Genomic DNA, 20247 nt, shown 5'->3' with positions numbered 1-20247 from the left:
TGAAAAATCTAACAAAATTTATGATATTTATATGAAATTTCTGATATGGTATCGCAAATTTCAAAAAATCTGATATTTTACATGGATAATTTGATAAAAACGCCCTACTTAAGGATGGCATGTATAAAATGTAAGATTGCAATATAAATTCTCTTAATTTAAACTATTTCAAATAATTTTTTATAAAAATTATATTTAAAAATTTTAATTTAATTATATTTTGATCTTCAATAACGTATAATGTAGGTTTATATTATAAGATATCAAAAATAAATTTTTAAACAAAATAAATGTAAAAAAACTTGTAAGAGTTTAAAAAACAATTTTATATTCTTTTTTAAAAAAAGTAAATAAATAATTCATTTTGTTAAAGCCGAAACAACAAGGCTTCTATCTAATTGGAAAGCAAATTAAGAAATTAAATCAAGATAAATATTAACAAAAAATAATAAATTATATTTTATACAATATAAAAAAATACAACATTGTGTTCCATGAATCATAACACCTCTCCATTGTAGCATAGTAATCTTCATTATATAACCCCATTCCTTTTCACACTCCCTTCACAAACAACCTCACTCTTCACACCAACAAACTGATATAAGATATAATTAAACAAATCCATAATTACAACAAACCCAAAAAAAAAAAATAGACACGAAATAAATATAAATATAAAAATATAATAAATATAAAATAAAAATAAAAATATTTCTTTTTTTAGTGGCAGGACCAATCCACTCTCGGCCCTCTCTGTCTCAGAAATCCCAAACTCTTTTCAAATCATTCTCTTAATTAACCCTACATATAAACACACCACCTAATTAATCTCTTTCTTTAATCAACCATTTACCACATAACACACCATTCATTATTCCTTAATCCTCAATGGCTTAATTAACCCCACCATTGATGCACTGCAACACCCTCATCTCTTAACTTACCATACAAAGCCAAACATTCCCAATAAGCTCTTCTATTTTTATTCTCATTTTTCAAACCATGTGGCTTGCACTCCAAGAAAAGCTCATCAACTAAACCAATAGAATTGCTTCTCATAATCTCTTCCACCACTTCAGCTTCAGCCTTCATCACAACATACTCTTCTTCCTTCACATTCTTATTCAACCAATCAGACATTGCCACTACCTTCTTCTCCGTCGACGACACTTCCTTCTCTGTTGTCTCTATCTTGATCATCTCGAAATTCTTGTTCCTTGTTGGATAATTCTTCAAAAACCAATGTGTACCGCTTCCTCCGTTTTTCTCAGGTAATCCTACGTCAATGAAGACACGGCGAGAGTAGCTTTCGAGTGAATCTCCCATTAAATCGGGTAAATACTTTGTCCTCTTCAAATACTTTCGTGACTTTCCTGATGCAGCTCGTGGTGGCTCTAACAGAACGTCTTCCAGATTCTGTAATGCAATTTTCTTGGCTTCTGCGTAACCAAAGAGCTTCCTCGGCACGGCGAGGTTGAGTTTGTTATGATCGGCTGTAACTGCGTTTGTCACGGTTTTCTTCATCGCCACGGCAACAGAATCAAACTGTCTCATGTAAACAATTCTGTAATTCTTTGGCTTGTAAAACGACCCTGGATTATTGTCGTTCATTAGAACCGTTACAACACCTTCAGGTTTGAGAACCCTCTCGATGAATCTAGAAGCTTCATGAAAGTTAGTTGTGAAAATAAAATCAACAGCATTATCAACGACAGAGTTCTGTTTCTCAACGTCTTTTAATCCAACAAACTCCATTTCGTTATTGAAATCGGTTAGGCCTGCGTCGTCTGTGAGGAAAACCGCTTTGAGTTGCGTTTTCGTAAGAAGGCCTTCGTTTGTTAAGTCATGAAATAGGATAGAAAGTACTTGCTCCGTATCGATTGAGTTCGCGGTGAAATCGACAATTGAATCTGAAGAAGAAGAACTGATTCTCTTGGAATTGATTATGAATTGGAAAGAAGCTAAAGCTAAAACCAAAAGAAATATGGTTTTGAATATTTTAATGAATTCTGAACTTGGAAGCCTGACAATGAGATAACGGGCTGCTAGCGGCGTATTGCTTTTTCTATTGCAAGAGCCTTTTGCGAAGGTAGCATCAATAAGATCAATAGACATTATGATAAAGTATAAATAATGGTGATATTGAAATTTTATAGAGAGAAATTAGGTGAATTTGTTAGGTGTAGTTTTTGATAGAGAAGAAAAAAAAAGTTGGAATTGTAGGAGGTAGAGAGAGAGAAAAGAGAGCGAGGGTAAAAAGGGAATTTAGCGAGTGCAAAATCTAGCAGCGGTATGGTTTCCACCCACAAGAGCGACACGGTTAGTTTGCAAGGTAGACCATAGTACCATTAATTCCTTCATACGTTGAACCTCCATTTTTGAAAGTGTGACCCAGTTCGATGATGTTTTTTTTAATACATAAAGTTGTGGTGTTGTGTGATTTTATGATACCATATCCCTCCGTGTTAGTGGCACGGTTGGGACATATACGTTGGAAAGCTCGATCTCACAGGCTCTCGCCTTTGTAAAAATGTATGTGTTTTGGTTTGGAGGTTTGTGAGGGACTGGTGTGAATTTTTGGGGGAATGAAATGTGGTATTGGAAGGTGAAAGGTTATATGGGAGTGGGTGACAATGGAGGATGAATTTGTTTTTCTTTTTGGGACTAAAACTGTTGGCTTCACGAAATTTGAGTTAAGCCAATGATATTTTTACTAAAGGCTTTATATCTCGTGTTGAAATTGAATATTTTTTTTTGTATTGACATGAAAATACACGCTGGAAATCTTGGGTTGGCATTGCTTTGGTTGTTAGTGAGAATCATCCTATAAATGGATTAATGTAAAGTGAATCGGGCGTCTATCACCTATATCCTCGCTTTATAATCAATGTTGTTTAGTTTTAATAGACTGTTTGTTTATGCTCGCTTTGCGCACGAAATTATAGACTTTATGACTAATTTAAGAATTGTGTGCCTGAACTTGATAAAATTGTACGGGATAATCATAAACTTTTTAATTATATTTTTGTTTTTAATGAAAGATGTTTTATAAATACCTCTTTTTTTACTAGAAAATCTTTTCAATAGTGATAGTCTATTGAGTCCACTTGGAGCCTCTCAATCCTCATATAGTAATTAATTTTTTTTTAATTTTAAAAAAAATCATTTCCTTTACAACTATATTTGGGCGGGTCATAGAACTACAAGGACGACAAGTCAAATTCTCATATGTCTAATTCTCTTTAAGAATTTGTCATACTGCTGATCGGGTGGAACGATATAATATGGTGCCGCACAAAAGCACGCTCCACTTTCAGTCAAAATCATTAATCTTCATCCAACAGTTAGCCACATTCAACATCATACAACCTAGAGATGGTCATGTACTTGTAAAATACAATAATGGTGATGATGACCATGCTCACGAGTGTGATCACAAGAGGGTAATTATGTTTTGCTAATGTGAAATTAGCTAATGATCTTCTGAATCAAGTCATAATCGGGCGACCCGAGGTCATGTCCTTCCAATGTCTTTGGGCTCCTTCTCTCTAAGTCTAAGAAAGTTATCACAGTCCATAATCCCTCTAGTATGAGGCCTGATAAGGGTCAAGTGATTAAATTATATGCGCATTGATCTCTTTAAAGCATATGGCAGTGAGTCCCTCAAGGGTTGCTTGGGCAACATTTATAGCACGAAATGCTCTGTCATGATGACTTTGTCTTGAAAAGGTACAGACGTTGTGAGCCATTAACCTTATCACAAGTGTCAAAGCTGAGTCGTTGATTGCTTTTTTTAACCGTTGGCGCAAACATAAGATAGGGCAATGGCATCTACCTGACCTAGGTGCTCGGCTTTATAATAATGGAATCTTAACCCTTTATTTTCTATGCTTTCTATATTTTCTCATTGCTAAACTCTTATTAGGTTCTTCGAAGTTCAACTCCACCCTTCAGCATTCATAATTGCAAGTACAGGTATTGAATTTCCCCCTTTCCTTCATCCTTTGCTATTCTTGAATGATAATAATTAGGAATTTAGATGAGAATGAGAATGTGATATAATCCTATACTGATTTCAGCGTATAAAGATGTGGATGGGCTGTGTTACAAACACAAGGTGGCCGGATAGGACAGTTGATTACAAACTTGTCGAATTAAGAATGTTTGGCAGTTTTGGTAGTAGTTTCGATTCATGTAGTAATTGTGACCCTTTTCCGCTTATTCTTTCAGACAAAAATATGGACCATTGTTGGCTTCTAGCTCTTCAAAACATTTGGGGTTTGAAGATTACAAGACAATTTATACAACTCAAGAGAAAATGGATTCCTTTTGTAAGTGCTTAAATTTACTGGCTTTGTGGATGAATAAGATGTCATCATATAACCGTGTTTAGAGGACGAAAAGGCTAATATGTGTGGACTTATGTGCTTGTAGGTATAGTTATATGCATATTTTCAAGACAATTACAATGATGACAACATCTAAGGTAAAATGGTGTTCAATGGAGTCCATGATGATCTCTAGTTAAGAATGTTGAACATGTGACTTCGTACACAAGATAAGGGATTGTGGGTTTTGATAACGTGAAAATATAACGTATATTTGATTCGATTAACATAGATTATATCTGCATTTTAGATCATTTATATTATATTATTTCGATATTACGCTGGTATTTTCTCACTTTATTTCAGGTATTAAAATTATCCCGAGTTCGACTAAAAGAAGAAAATCATGACAATTTTCGAGGAATTGTCTGAAGAAGTGGAGAAAAATAAAAAGCCCGCATTGGAAGCCCAAGACCAAAGACCAAAGAAAGAAAAAAAATTGAAAAAAATAAATAAATAAATATATATGTGAGGGGGCGCTCATCCCCTATTTGGGGCCCCCATTTCCACTCACACGTTCATAAAAGAAAGAAGTTTAGGGGGTGCCCATACCCAGTTTGGGGCCCTCACCCCCACTCACTTATTTTCAACGTGAGAAAATAAGGAAAAATGAGAAAGAAAGCAAAGGGGGGTGCCCATACCAACATTGGGGCCCCCATCCCCACTCACTAGCTTCTCAACGTGGAGAAAAAGAGAAAGAAACAAAGGGGGCGCCCATACCCCTTTCTGGGCCCCCGCCCCGAGTCTTCATCAATGGCCCAAATAGAATTTAGTCTGTAGCTGCAGATGAAAGATGAAGATTCCACTCACCCAGAATTATCTCCACTCCGCAATTTTCTCCTTCAACCGTCCAAGTCGTCCAAGTCCCCGATTCTTCAGCAAAGAAGTGGACTGCTCCGCAATCTCTTCCTTCAACCGTCCAAGGCCTCTACTATATAAAGAAAAAGAAGAACAGAAAGAGGGGTTCGGAAAATTTTACCCATTCAAGAGTTCAGAGTATTGAGTTTCTATTTATTTTTCTCAGCAATCTTGCCATTCCTGTTTCGAATTCCGACACCATTTAAGTACTTAATTTCTACACCGGAAATTAAGTGCATTTGATTTTTATTTTAAGCTTCAGAATTTAGTATTAGATTTAGGGATTTACTGTTCATTTCAAGTTTTCCAGATTCTGCATTTGGCTTGTATCCGAGAAGAACAAGTTTATGCTACTTCAAGTTTAATTTTAATTCCAGGTTCTTTTATTTATATGCTATTTGGTATTTGTTAGTCCGATATGCATGCTATATTTCTGTACTGGTATTTGCCTGCTGTTTTGATTGTTAGAAATATGTCAAGCTAAATACTGCGTACCGGTGTGCTAACCATTAACCGGACGATTTAATAATCATTATTGCATAAGATTATACTGAAATTATTTTCTGGTTCTGATTTCTAAATTAACTGTTAAAAGGATTTTTATTAAAGATAATAGAAATTTAGTTAAGGTACAAAATTAAGATAACGAAAGTTTGAGGTTTTTACCGGATAGTGGAAATCAAACATCAGCTCTAAAAACAGCGAAAGCGCTTTAGAGTCGATTGTATTTTATTTAAATTTCAAAAAGTATTTTCGGTTTGTGATAATTTAGCGAAAGCAAATGTATTAGAACTGTCAGTATAATTAGAGTTAATAGACGCGAAAGCGTGAGGCAAAGATTTTTAATTTAAATAACTTATTCTGAAAAATATTTTATGATTCGAACTATGCATAAGATTATTAACTCGATGGTCGATGAAAGCACACCGGTATATTAATTCCCATTACTTAATTAAAACTAAAATTTAATCTCCCGTTTCCTAATCAAAACAAATCGATAGCCTTAGCTGACATTAGCAACGAAAACCCGCATTATTTGACCCTCTGTCCTTGTGGGTTCGATAATCTTTTAAAACTTAACGACTAAGCTGTATACTTGCAGTGAAATCCCGATTGACTTATACAAAATCCCGATCAAGTTTTTGGCGCCGTTGTCGGGGACTGATTTTAGTCAATAGTGCGATTTACCCGTTGCGCGATAGACTAAGGCAACCAATTTTATTTTTTCCCTTTTTCGTCGATTGTATGCCAAGTACTCGCTCAAAAAGCGATACCTTAGTACAGACGACGAGCGAACCTGAGCGTCTTATTAACGTAAGACGAGCTATCAGGAAATACTGTTCATATCACAACATTCCCTTTCCTCTCTCAGATTCCGAAAAGGAATCAGCCGCTAAGTCAGAATCTGACTCCGACCAAGAATCCGAAGAATAACTCAAGCCAAAAGTAGAAATGGCCGAAGGACCGCGAAACCGTCCACTCAGAGAATATTCCACCCCATCTCAACTAGAGCCCCACAAGAGCATCGTTAACCCTGCTATTAACCGAAAAGATTTCGAGCTGAAGCCATCATTGATATCAGCCATTCAACAACGTCAATTTTCCGGTGTTCCTACCGATGATCCTAACGAACATTTAACAAAGTTCATCCAATTTGCTGATACCGTGATAGCCAATGGAGTAACTGCCGATGCAATAAGACTACGCCTTTTTCCCTTCTCCCTGAGAGATAGAGCTTGGGCTTGGTTGCAATCCTTGCCACAAAATTCTGTCACGACGTGGGAAGAATTGAAGACTGTTTTCTTAGCATGTTATTTTCCTCCTAGCAAAACAGTTGCGTTACGAGCACAAATCAATGGATTCAGACAAAAGGACACTGAATCTCTTTTCGATGCATGGGAGCGATATAAGGACATGATGCGAATGTGCCCACATCACGGATTAGAAGACTGGCTCGTCATTCATACATTTTACAATGGACTGTTGTACAACACGAGGTTGTCAATAGATGCCGCTGCTGGTGGCACGCTTATGGATAAGCCGTATGACGAAGCCTATCAACTAATTGAAAACATGGCTCAAAATCATTACCAATGGGGAAGCGAAAGAACTCCTGTGGAAAAATCTCAAACTAAAGGCGGAATGTAAGAAATTAGTAGCCTAGACAAAGTGAACGCTAAAGTAGATGCCCTTACCCAAAAGCTGGAAAGCTTGACCTTACCACCCGCAGCCACCGTGGCTGCTATAACTCCAAACTGCGAATTGTGTGGAGTTCTTGGACATGCTGCCCCCGAATGTGCTATTTTGGCAGGAGTCTCGGTTGATCAAGTTAACTACGCTCAAGGGAATCCGTATTCCAACACCTACAATCCTGGATGGAAGAATCATCCTAATTTTTCGTACAAAAATAACAACGCTCTGTTTGTCCCGAATCAAGCACCTGTTGTACCGCCAGGTTACCAAAAACCTGCTGCTAACATTCCTAATATGCCTAATGTTCCTAGAAAGTCTAACCTTGAAATTATGATGGAAAATTTCATTGCTACCCAAGCTCAACAAAATAAGGATTTCCTCAACCAAAATGTTCACACCGGTGAACAATTGAAGCAATTAGCAACTAAGGTAGATGCCCTAGCGACCCATAATAAGATGTTAGAAACTCAGATTGCTCAAGTGGCCCAACAACAAGCAACTACTTCCGCACCTGCTGGATCATTTCCTGGTCAACCACAACCCAATCCTAAAGGGCACGCTAATGCCATAACACTACGAAGTGGAACTGAGCTCGATGGACCAATCGATCCAAGGCTTCAGAACCCAACCATGTATCAGAAACCTGATAAAGCGACTGAAAAACCAAGAGAACAACCTGAAACTGAAAAGGAGGATGAGAATGAAGAGGCATCTGAAAAGGAGAAACCTTATGTGCCTCCCCCACCATATAAACCACCGATTCCATATCCTCAAAGACTTGCTAAGTCTAAGAATGAGGGCCAATTTAAGAAATTCGTAGAGCTTCTGAAGCAACTAAATGTTACCATTCCTTTCACAGAAGCTATTACCCAAATGCCCTCATATGCTAAGTTCCTCAAGGAGATCTTATCCAATAAGAAGAAGATAGTAGAGAATGAAACTGTTACACTAACTGCTGAGTGTAGCGCTATCATTCAAAACAACATGCCTCCTAAACTAAAAGACCCTGGTAGTTTCTCTATACCTTGTGTAATTGGGAAATTCGTAATAGACAAAGCCTTATGTGATTTAGGAGCCAGTGTTAGTTTAATGCCTCTATCTATTTGTGAAAAACTCAAATTAGGTGAACTAAGACCAACAAGAATGTCATTGCAATTAGCTGACCGATCTGTCAAGTTTCCCGTAGGAATGCTTGAAAATGTACCTGTTCGTATAGGACAATTCTATATTCCTACTGACTTCATAATAATGGACATTAAAGAGGACTCTAATATCCCTATTATACTAGGAAGGCCATTCTTAGCAACTGCTGGTGCCATTATAGATGTCAAGAAAGGAAAGCTAACTTTCGAGGTCGGTGAAGAGAAAGTAGAGTTTATTCTCTCCCAATTCTTCAAAGCCCCAGCCATAGACGATTCCTGTTGTTTCTTGGACGTTATTGATGAATGCGTTAAAGAAATGGAGAAACAACAAAACACCTACTCTGAAGTTCTAAAAATACAAATGCCACCTATTTTCGAGGACGATAACTGGCGTGAGGAATACCAAGATAACAATTTAAGTGAATGCCTAGCATTAACCCCTGATCATATTCCTTGCCCTAAGAAACCTGCTATAGAACTTAAAACACTACCCAAAGATTTAAGGTATGAATTCCTAGATGAAGAACTTGAACGACCTGTTATAGTAAACGCAGACCTTGGACAGATTGAAACTGAAAAGTTACTCAATGTCCTTAGGAAATATCCGACCGCTTTAGGCTATAACATATCTGATCTAAAGGGAATAAGCCCCTCTATCTGCATGCATCGCATTATGCTCGAGGAAGAGTGTAAGACCTCGCAAGAACATCAAAGACGAATCAATCTGATTCTAAGCGATGTAGTGAAAAAGGAAGTTCAAAAGCTGTTAGAAGCAGGAATCATATACCCTATATCTGATAGTAAGTAGGTAAGCCATGTACATGTCGTACCCAAGAAAGGAGGTGTCACTGTCATTACAACCCCTAAAGGCGAATCAATAGCGCAACGCACTCAAACTGGATGGAGAATGTGTATTGACTACAGAAAACTCAACAAAGCCACTCGAAAAGATCATTTTCCTTTACCTTTCATTGATCAAATGCTCGAACGACTGGCTAAACACTCCCATTTCTGCTATTTAGATGGTTACTCAGGATTCTTTCAAATACCTATCCACCCTGATGACCAAGAAAAGACGACGTTCACCTGTCCTTATGGCACATTCGCCTACAGACTAATGCCGTTCGGATTGTGTAACGCACCCGCGACATTTCAAAGATGCATGATGTCGATCTTTGCTGATTTTCTCGATGGAATGATGGAAGTATTCATGGATGATTTCTCCGTATGTGGAGAAAGTTTTGAAGGATGTCTTTCGAACCTGGAAATGGTACTTAAACGATGCGTAAGTGTCAACTTAGTACTAAATTGGGAAAAATGTCATTTCATGGTAAGACAAGGAATCGTACTTGGACACATCGTGTCTGATAAAGGGATTGAAGTTGATAAAGCTAAGATCGAAATCATTGAAAACCTTCAACCCCCGAAAAGTGTTAGAGAAATACGGAGTTTTCTAGGACACGCTGGTTTCTACCGCCGTTTCATAAAAGATTTCTCTAAAATAACCAAACCATTGACTGAGCTACTAATGAAGGACGCGGAATTCATATTTGATGAGAAATGTCTAAACGCCTTTCAAACTCTTAAACAAGCACTGATATCCGCACCAATCATGCAACCACCTAACTGGAACGAACCATTCGAAATTATGTGTGATGCTAGTGATTACGCTGTAGGAGCTGTCCTAGGACAGAGAAAAGATAAGAAACTTCATGTTATATACTACGCCAGTAGAACCTTAGATCCTGCACAAATGAACTACGCCACAACAGAGAAGGAACTCTTAGTTGTGGTATTCGCGTTAGATAAATTTCGATCCTACTTAGTAGGAGCGAAAATCATAATCTATACCGACCATGCCGCTATTAGATACCTATTAACCAAAAAGGATGCCAAACCAAGACTCCTTAGATGGATCCTACTCTTGCAAGAGTTCGACCTTGAAATTAAGGACAAAAGAGGCACCGAAAATGTGGTTGTTGATCACTTATCAAGAATGGAAGGAAATAAACCTGACGAAGTGCCCATTAACGATGATTTCCCATATGAGCGACTCATAGCCCAGTTAGACATCGCTTCGGTAACAGAAACTTTAAACAATAATCAAATCGAAGTAGAAAGAACTGCCAAAGCATATATAGCAAACTCAACCGTACCTTGGTACGCTGATCTCGTTAACTACCTAGCCGCTAAAATATTACCGCCAGATCTAACTTACCAACAAAAGAAGAAGTTCTTCCACGACCTGAAACAATACTATTGGGACGAACCACTTCTTTTCAAAAGAGGAGCCGATGGTATATTTCGTCGTTGCGTCCCTGAAGAAGAAGTAGGAAGCATAATTTCTCATTGTCATGCTGCTCCCTATGGAGGACATGCAAGCACTTCCAAGACTTGTGCAAAGATCCTACAAGCTGGTCTCTTTTGGCCAACTTTATGGAAAGACGTCCACATCGCTCTTAAGAACTGCGACCGGTGCCAACGCACTGGAAATATATCAAGACGCGATGAAATGCCTCAGAAAGGCATTTTGGAAGTCGAAGTCTTTGACGTGTGGGGAATCAAATTCATGGGACCATTTCCTTCTTCATTTGGTAACAAATACATACTCGTCGTTGTTGACTACGTATCGAAATGGATCGAGGCTGTTGCCACTCCTACGAATGACACGCGAGTAGTAATCCGACTCTTTAAAAACATCATTTTCCCCAGATTCGGTGTCCCTAGAGTAGTAATTAGCGATGGTGGCTCACATTTCATATCCTAAATTCTTGAAAAACTTCTGTTAAAATATGGAGTTCACCATCGAGTAGCAACACCTTACCATCCACAAACTAGTGGACAAGTCGAAGTCTCAAATAGAGAAATTAAACAAATTTTAGAGAAGACTGTTGCTACATCTAGGAAAGATTGGTCCACTAAGCTACCTGAAGCATTTTGGGCTTATAGAACTGCCTTTAAAACACTCATTGGAACCACACCATTCAAATTGATCTATGGAAAATCCTGTCACCTGCCGGTCGAATTGGAACACATGGCTTATTGGGCAATTAAGACCCTTAATTTAAATTATTCTGCCGCCGGTGAAAAACGAATCTTAGATATTCATGAATTAGAAGAGCTTAGATTAGACGCTTATGAAAACGCCCGAATCTATAAAGAAAGAACGAAAAAATGGCACGATAAAAGAATATCGAGAAAAGAATTTAATGTAGGAGATATTGTGCTATTATTTAATTCTCGACTAAAACTCTTCCCAGGAAAACTTAGATCTAGGTGGTCCGGTCCCTTTGAAATTACAAAGGTACTGCCTAGTGGAGCCGTAGAAATCAAGAATAGATCTAACGAACCATTCATAGTCAATGGGCAACGATTGAAACACTACTATTTCGTAGATAATAAAGAATATTCTAATTGCATGAAATTAGTAGAGGTTTCTCCTCACCGCACCGACTAGGTAACACTAGTATGGTCGAGCTTACGACTTTAAACAAAGCGCTTCGTGGGAGACAACCCACCGTGTTTATGTTTTCTTTATTTTTGCTATAATTTCCTTTATAGTTTTGTTTTTATTTTATTTTATTTTATTTTATTTTTTTCTATTTTGCTTTCCTAAAATTTACTTCTTTTTCTCATTTTTATTCATGTTCTTCTTATTTTTCTCTTTATTTCTTTTTCTTTTTACTCAAAAGGCTTTTGGCCATCGCTGACTATTATCTCTATAATCTACTTAATTTTCAGGCTAATTTACCTTTATTTAGCTAGTGACTAACTTCGTTATGGCTAGAGTAGATTATATGAGTATCACGTTCAGAGGAGCAGGTCAGAGGAGGAGGTTTGAGGACTTAGTCAGTTGAGAGATGACACCCATCATTTATAATGATGATCGTGCTATGAATGCCTTAGGCATTAGAGAGAGTGTGTTGTACTGGCTACACCGGATAGGTTGGGACGCTTCCCCCATTAGGAGGAGATTTAGTACTTTCCGTAGGATTACCCTGGAGTTCCTTAGTTCTTTGAACTATCTGCCCAACCATGGTTTAGGTTTTAACCATGGCCTGATCCGATTTAGACTGTTTGGTATTGATTTCCGTTATACCCATAACGAGTTTGCTAACCTTTTAGGTTTTCCTAGTGGCCCTGATACTTTCACTGTCACCCAAGAGGAACTTCTCCCGCACCCTGAACCTGAGGATATGTACTCTGAAAGCATCCATAACCCTGCTATTAGGTATTTCCATAAGATCCTAGCCCATACCTTGTTTGGAAAAGAGCAAACCATTTCCTTGGTATCCCGTGATGAGCTTTTCATTATGTTTTGCGCTTCACAAGGTCGTCCTGTAAATGCGGCCACCTTTATGGTAGCCAATTTCACCCGTATCATAGACACTCCTCACACACCTATCCTTATAGGAGGCCTAGTTACCATGATAGCCAATGCTGTAGGTATGCGTGAACCACTCCTGGGATTAAATCCCTATGGCGGTATTCGACCTATGAATATCCGTTTTGGTTTCAACACTCACCTGATAGGCAACCTTGGACCAATTGAGTTTGAATTTCTCATTAACCACAATAGTGTGCATCAGTTTGTCTTACCTAACCCTATCACGAGTGTGCACAACAGAAATAACTGGCTTTTTGACCTAAATCACCCACCTACACCACCCTCACCTGAAACACCTCAAATCTATGACATCCCTACTGATTATGATCCTGAGACTCCTCCTCACTATTATAATGACCCTCCCCCTGATCGTTCTATAGTTTCTCCTAATGCATCTCCTGTTGCTGCTCATTCTGCTGCTCCGGCTAATGTTGGACCTCCACCACCGCCTCCTGATTTTGTCACTGCTCTTACTAATTTAGAGGCTCAGATCGAAGGCCTACGCGGCGAGTTTGCTACTCTGCATACTGATTTTCACGGCTTCATGGATATCGTCACGGAACAGATGGATCACCTTTATCAGCACTTCTTTTCTCCAAAACGTGGCTGATTCATCATTTCGAGTTTTTTTTCTTTCTCCGCGCCTCTACGCTAAAACAATGAGGACACTGTTTGTTTTAAGTGTAGGGGAAGGAGAATTTTCATTTTCTTAGCATTTTAGTTTTTAGTTTCTTAGCATTTTAGTTTTTAGCTAGTTTTTTTTATCAGGTTCTAGTTTTTTGTTTGGTATTTTAATTATGGTATTTTGAAAACAATAGCATTTTCATTGCAATTAATCAATTTAATCCAGTATTATTTTATTTTATTTCGGTTTAATTTTTGGAGTTACATTGCCTAATTGTGTTGTTTGGTCTGGTATAATTCTCAATACTGCACTTTCTCCCTGCTAATTTAACTTTATTTACACTGGCTGGTTTGGTGTACTTGAATTATTATTGCTGTATACTTGTTTTGAATTCTACAGCTAGCTATCTGCTTGTGTGAATCTACATTTAATTATTGAATTTGATAGGAATTCTGCTCTGCTAAAATGTTTTCAATTTTTCTTTTGTTACTGATCACTGTGTTAGTCAAAACCATATTAAATAATGCATGTAATAATGCATGTGAACCTGCTAATAGCATTGGCACAGGAGAAATTTCTGAAATTATTATCTAAAAAGTATAGCAGAAAAAGTTGGAAATGGAAACAGAGTAATCTGTTTTGCAACGATTAAATATATATATATATATATATATATATATATATATATATATATATATATATATATATATATATATATATATATATATATATATATATATATATATATATATATATATGTGTGTGTGTGAGGGGGCGCCCACCCCCATTTGGTGGCCCCCATCCCCTCTTTTCTTTTGCTACGTTAAATTAAAATGAAAAAAAAATAATTATATATATGTGAGGGGGCGCCCATCCCCCATTTGGGGCCCCCATTTCCACTCTCTTTTCCTCTTTCTCACATGGGGCGCCCACCCCCATTTAAGGGCCCCATCCTTATTTTATTATTTTTTTCTTTCTTTTTTTTCCCTTTTCCTCTCTCCCTCACGTCCCCACTCCCTCTTGTCATACCCCAAATTTGTCCTACCCCTTTAACTTTTATCTGGCTTAGGCTTATTCATTTCATAATCTCATGTACATACCTCCCATTAGGTCATATAACTCATCATGCATTCATTAACTAATAAAATTGACATTGGGATCAAGGATCATGGAGCAAATTGAGATCTCATATAGGTTTGGCACAAAGTTTTTATTTCTCAAAAAAAAAGGATATGATTGTGGGTGGCTTAGTCTTTTGAAAGGCATGTGATCAGTGGGTTCCTCCCCGTAAGACTACCTCATTCAAATGTTTCCTCCATTACATATTATTGGTGGATTGGGCTGCCGGTGCAAGTAGTGAAGAAAGAGCATCAGAAGTTCATATTGCAAAATTAAAGGAAAAGTTGGGAAAAGACTTAGAAACTAAACAATCAAGCTATTCATCCCAAGTCCGTGACCCATCACTCTTTGGGCTTTCATCTCATTTCAAAATTCATTCAAGTTCATCACAAGTATCCTTTCAATATCAATACCCATTACAAATTACAAGGAGGTTACAAAGATTACAAATGTCCAATTTTACTTATCCATTACAAAAAATATATATATTACAACGTGGAATACTAAGAAGAAAAATATAAAAAGAACATTACAAGCTGCAGCCTTCAATGGAACCCGCCCTTTTAAATACTCTTTGCTACTCACATTAATTCACTTTGCAACCAAAAATTTTCACAAGAATGAGCGATTTGCAGATTGAAAAAAACTCAACAGGAACAAGATCCTACATTGCTGCAAAATTCTCCAATCTCTCACAAACAACAGCAATCCATTCTCATTTCATCATCACTCATCACAGCAACAAAACAGTCCCTGCAACAATAATGAAAAAAGACATATTCATGGCTTGACAATCACATTCAAGTACAACTCAGGTTCTCTACTTGCGGCTCGGACTTACCAACAGAAAATTAGGAAAAGAACTAACTGTGATCCAAACATCCATACCATATTTACACAAAAATCTACAACTAAGACTCAATCTTTGTTTTCCTAATCCTAAAGTCCACCTTGATTCCAAAATTCATCTTGCTGTTTCCGCGCTCAAAATATCCATACATCAAACTCCTGCATTACAAAAGAACACCAGAGTCAGCAAGCCAGCCATGTTCAAACTCCATTCAATGCACTTCTCAAGCCTGCACAATGTCACATCTATAAACCAAACCTGCAGCATACAACAAAAAATCAGCATACATGAAACCAAAATAGGCCCTGCATCTAAACTACTAATTTCCTAACTACAACCACCAAACTAACTTCCAACAGAATTCTAACCTCCCTATAGCTAACTTCCAATGTCCATGTAACAAACTCATTAACCACCTTCATGTTCTCATAACTACAATAAACAGCTACTGCCATATACATCAACCACACAAATACTCTAACCTTCAGTCAGTTAACCAACCATACAAAGTTCATTCCTATCAAACAATTCCAAATTCTAACTATCTCCTAGTTTGCCATTTAAAACAGCAACCAACCCTGCACTCATCAACAAAATCGGTTCGGATAAAAAGAGATTCAAGGCAAAATGAACTCAACCAAATCCAGTAGAAGAAAACCGAGCAACGTCATCCCTGCATCTAAAAGTGAACCTCACCCGTTTCTTGTCCTTCATGAAATCCCACATACAGAAAATAGAAGAAACCGGACCTGCACAACGAAATAAATCAGTTCAAAAACCAATACAAAAAATCCAGAAAAGAAACAAGTTCAATGCAACACCAGGCCAGCTTATGTTCCAAAACAAAAATCACACAGCTGAAATATCAGGGTTGAACAAAGGCATCTATACAGATTTTCGACTAACAGTTACAAACTTTTCCGTTCTAACTAATATAACTGCTACTAACTGGTTCTCTAACTAACATAAACAGTTAGCCTAACTAACTAATTCAGTTTCACATGTAACAAACTTTTACCAATCCTAACTAACTCTCAACAACTTCTAACTGTCACTCACAAACTCATAACAGAAAAATCAGATTATAACTAACCTCTTGACAGACTCAATCCACACCTTCCATTCTTTTAACTAACTACTTCGATCCAATGGCTCAGGATCACCTCGCTCTAACTGAATTCAACTTCCCTCCTCAACCTATATAACTGAACCTCTCTCACTGATTCAACCTTCACGCCATTTTTCACTGATTCACTCTTCACCACCATTCCTCTACGCCATCTTCCTCTCAATTCTCCATCATCTTCTCTGCAACCTCTCACTCTCCACCATAACACGCGCCACTTTCTCCATCCTCACTTCACCTTCTTCATCACCTTCATCACTCTTCACACCATTGTTACCTCCACGCCCATTCACCATCACCATCTTCTTCATCTTCTCCCTTCAACTCTCTCTGCAACTTTCACCACACGCTCATTCACCACCACTTCATCACCATTATCCATCTTCACTCTGCTTCACCCCCACTTCATCACCATTCTCTCAGTCTCCTTCACTTTTCTCTGAACTCAATTTTCATCACTCTCATTCACGTTCAACTCTCCACAACTACACGGTTTATTCAACAACAACTCACACTATCAGAACGCAACGCTCAACAGCCACGCAAGGGACGAAATTCGATTCACAGAAAATCAAACAAAAAAGAAAGAGAGTAGAAGAAGGAGAAGATACAAGAAGCGCGAAATCAAACATACCTGAAAACTCCTTCAAGCTCATTGCGTTTATTTCGCCAAATAATCAATAAGCTCGCCTTTGTTGTCCTGTTCTCTATCTTCGGAGCTTCACTCCAGATCGGTGAGGAAAATTTGGATTGAGAGGCGAAAAAGAAGGACGCGTTTGGTTTACCACGGCGGCGCTGTGAAATTTTGGATCAGAGAAGAATTCATCATAGGCGAAAGAAATTCGAGAGATAGAGATGAAGGAAGAGATCGTTTCGATTTTGGCTCACTGTGAAGATCGATGGAAGTTCGCCGGAGGGAGAGAGTGGCCGCCGTCGCCGTTCACGCAGAAGAAGAGAGGGGAAAGAAGTTCCTCGAAGAACTCCAAGAGTCACATGTAAGAAAACCCTAATTCCCTTTCTTTTGTAATTAATTAATTTTTTTCTTTTTAATAAAAAATTTGATTAATGAATAAAAATCTGTGATAATTGAATCTGGACCGAAAACTTTGGGCCTTCACATTTCTTTCATGCATCTTCCCTGGCCCATCGCAATTCTTTTTTTGCCAAACAATCTGAAAGAACAAAAACAGGCTGGGCCTGACAATGCTAATCACACACCCCCTAGGCCCGTCACCATCTTTTTTTTCTTTACACAAAAAAACCTGAATATTCATCTTTGGGCCCTGCGAATTACTCGCCACACCCCCTGTTGGGCCCATCACCGTTATTACACAAAAAATCTGCAACAAAAAACGCCCCTGGGCCTTGATCATTGGGCCCTACGCCCTATTGCTAACTGCATAATTATTTTCAGATTCTCACCCCTGTTCACATTTTCATTTTTAAATTCTATTAGTTTTTTTTCATATTTCTTTTAGATAATAAAAATAACTTTCTTTCCCATTTTTAGACCTTGATCTAACTTTTGACACATAAAAAAAAATGTTCATAAAAAATAGTAACTTTAGGCTATTTTTTAGTCTTTTTACTTGATTTGTAATTCAATTTCTCTCATAATAACTCATAAAAAATAATAGTACTTTTAATTCACTTTTGTGCTATATTTTGACTTGTTCTTTTTATGCTATTTTCAATATTCTACTTAGTGCATTATTTTCATGTTCCTTTTAATCCTAACCTTAGGTAGAAACCATGATAATATTAGGTAGAAATTCCCATTCATATTAGGCTAGTTTACTTAGGCTAGTTTCTTTTTCTTTTACAACATAAAACACTAATAAAAATACTTGAATAAAATCCCTCTAAAAAATACAAAGAAAATACTTAAAACACTAATAATCAAAGTGACAATTCTTAAAAAGGGGATGGAACCTTGAACGTCCCTTGCTTAAGGGAATGTTCGAGTGCTTGGATCTCCCTTGCTTAAGGGTCCCATTCAGGCGTAAGTTCCCAACAACTAAAAAACACAAACCAAAGAGTAACTCGAGTTTCCCTTGCTTAAGGGATTTCCTCGAAACACTCAAAGTCTCTCTCTCATCTCCTTTTCTTAAGGGCATTGTTATCTCCGCTCTATTGCATCCTAGGTCGATCCCTTATGCAAGAGCGCGAGCGTTAACTCCGCCCAACTAAAAAACACAAAAACAAACAAAACTATGGAGCCGAACTACGGCGCTCTGATTCCTGAAAAGGATACGTAGGCATCAAGTCGCGGGGCTTGAACGAGCACACTTGTAAATAATTCCTTCTTTTCCCCGTATTTCTTTTGCATTCATTCGCATGTAGACATAGACATAGTATACACCCTTTAGATAGAAACAAACATAGGTGGATACCATCGAGTACGATGGGCGCGAGGGGTGCTAATACCTTCCCCTCGCGTAACCGACTTCCGTACCTTGATTCTCTGGTCGCAAGACCTTGTTCCTTCCTTTGTTAGGTTTTCTGATATTCCTTTCCCTTATGGGATAAATATATTGGTGGCGACTCTGTTCATTTTTCGCGAGCGTGCGACACCTCTCTCTCAAACTTTTCTTTTCCTTCTCCTGTCTCTTCCTTCCTTCTTATCATTTATAAAGTTAAAATTTTTGTCTCATTTCCCTCTTGCATGCATTCTAATTGGTTAGTCAAAAGTGGGAATTATATACACTCTTGGACAACACATGCACCACACATTTATTCCTCTCAACAAATATTTACTTCACATTTTTTTTTATATTTTTTTATTTTTATTTTCTTCTCTCATTTACTCTCCCACACGTTTTCTTCCTCTTTTCCCCACCCTTTATTTAATTTTCACCATTCACTCCACCACTCACTCATTCTACTTTTCTCTACACTTCCTTCATCAATACAAATCTCAACCATCCTCCTTTTTTTTTCTTCCTCCAACATACTTATAATTTCCATTAACCACCACCCCTTCATCTCCTTAAACTCCAAATCACTATATAAAATTCCTACACCTTCACATTCATTCTACCACGTCCTTTACCATCACAAATTCTTATCCCTCAAATACTACATTGTCAAACTAAATCATCATGAGCCAACTCCGAGCAAGGCAAGTTCGAACAACCAGACCATCATCACCTGACCTTTCAAATATTTCCTTTCGAACCGACGACAATGGCGAGCAACGTGCGAAATATAAGAGCTTCTACCAACGTTCCGTTGTCGCCACAAAATATGCGGATGTCAACTGCCTACACACATTAGGACTTCTTGAGAGTGTCCAATGGATGCTAAACAATGTGGGTCTATCCCATTTGTGCACCAGAAATGATCCGACTTATGAGCCCCTGGTGCTTGAATTCATGAGTTCCTTCAAATATGAGACTCCATCAGACGACCCATACACCTCAGGGACCGCCATGTTCAGAATGTTCAACCAAGAATATTCATTGGAGCAAGACCGTCTTGCTGAATTACTACAATTCACACGAGGAGAAAATGCCTTATGCAAGATTGATACACCTAGTGGTTCGTGGGAGGAAGT

General features: G+C 37.8%; 2 protein-coding genes and 1 non-coding gene across 3 annotated transcripts; 1 reads left to right on the top strand and 2 right to left on the bottom strand.

The window, feature by feature from the left end:
• Window positions 1–435: 435 nt before the first annotated feature.
• LOC131655356 (uncharacterized) lies at window positions 436–2612 on the bottom strand. Its single transcript, XM_058925240.1, has one exon. The coding sequence runs from the start codon at window positions 2116–2118 to the stop codon at window positions 901–903; it is 1218 nt and encodes a 405-aa protein (XP_058781223.1). The 5' UTR covers window positions 2119–2612; the 3' UTR covers window positions 436–900.
• A 4089-nt stretch (window positions 2613–6701) lies between these two features.
• On the top strand, window positions 6702–9392 carry LOC131657848 (uncharacterized). The gene is made up of 3 exons (XM_058927204.1): window positions 6702–7393; window positions 7460–8403; window positions 8494–9392. Exons 1-3 carry the CDS (start codon window positions 6702–6704, stop codon window positions 9390–9392), a joined length of 2535 nt encoding a protein of 844 aa, XP_058783187.1.
• LOC131593829 (small nucleolar RNA R71) lies at window positions 7091–7192 on the bottom strand. Its single transcript, XR_009281207.1, has one exon. It is a non-coding gene; the product is annotated as a small nucleolar RNA R71 (small nucleolar RNA).
• Window positions 9393–20247: the final 10855 nt, after the last annotated feature.

Source organism: Vicia villosa, linkage group LG3 (genome assembly GCF_029867415.1).
Source record: "Vicia villosa cultivar HV-30 ecotype Madison, WI linkage group LG3, Vvil1.0, whole genome shotgun sequence".
Taxonomy (NCBI): domain Eukaryota; kingdom Viridiplantae; phylum Streptophyta; class Magnoliopsida; order Fabales; family Fabaceae; genus Vicia; species Vicia villosa.
Note: the sequence above shows the minus strand (reverse complement) of the source record. Positions and strands in the feature narration are given on the sequence as shown.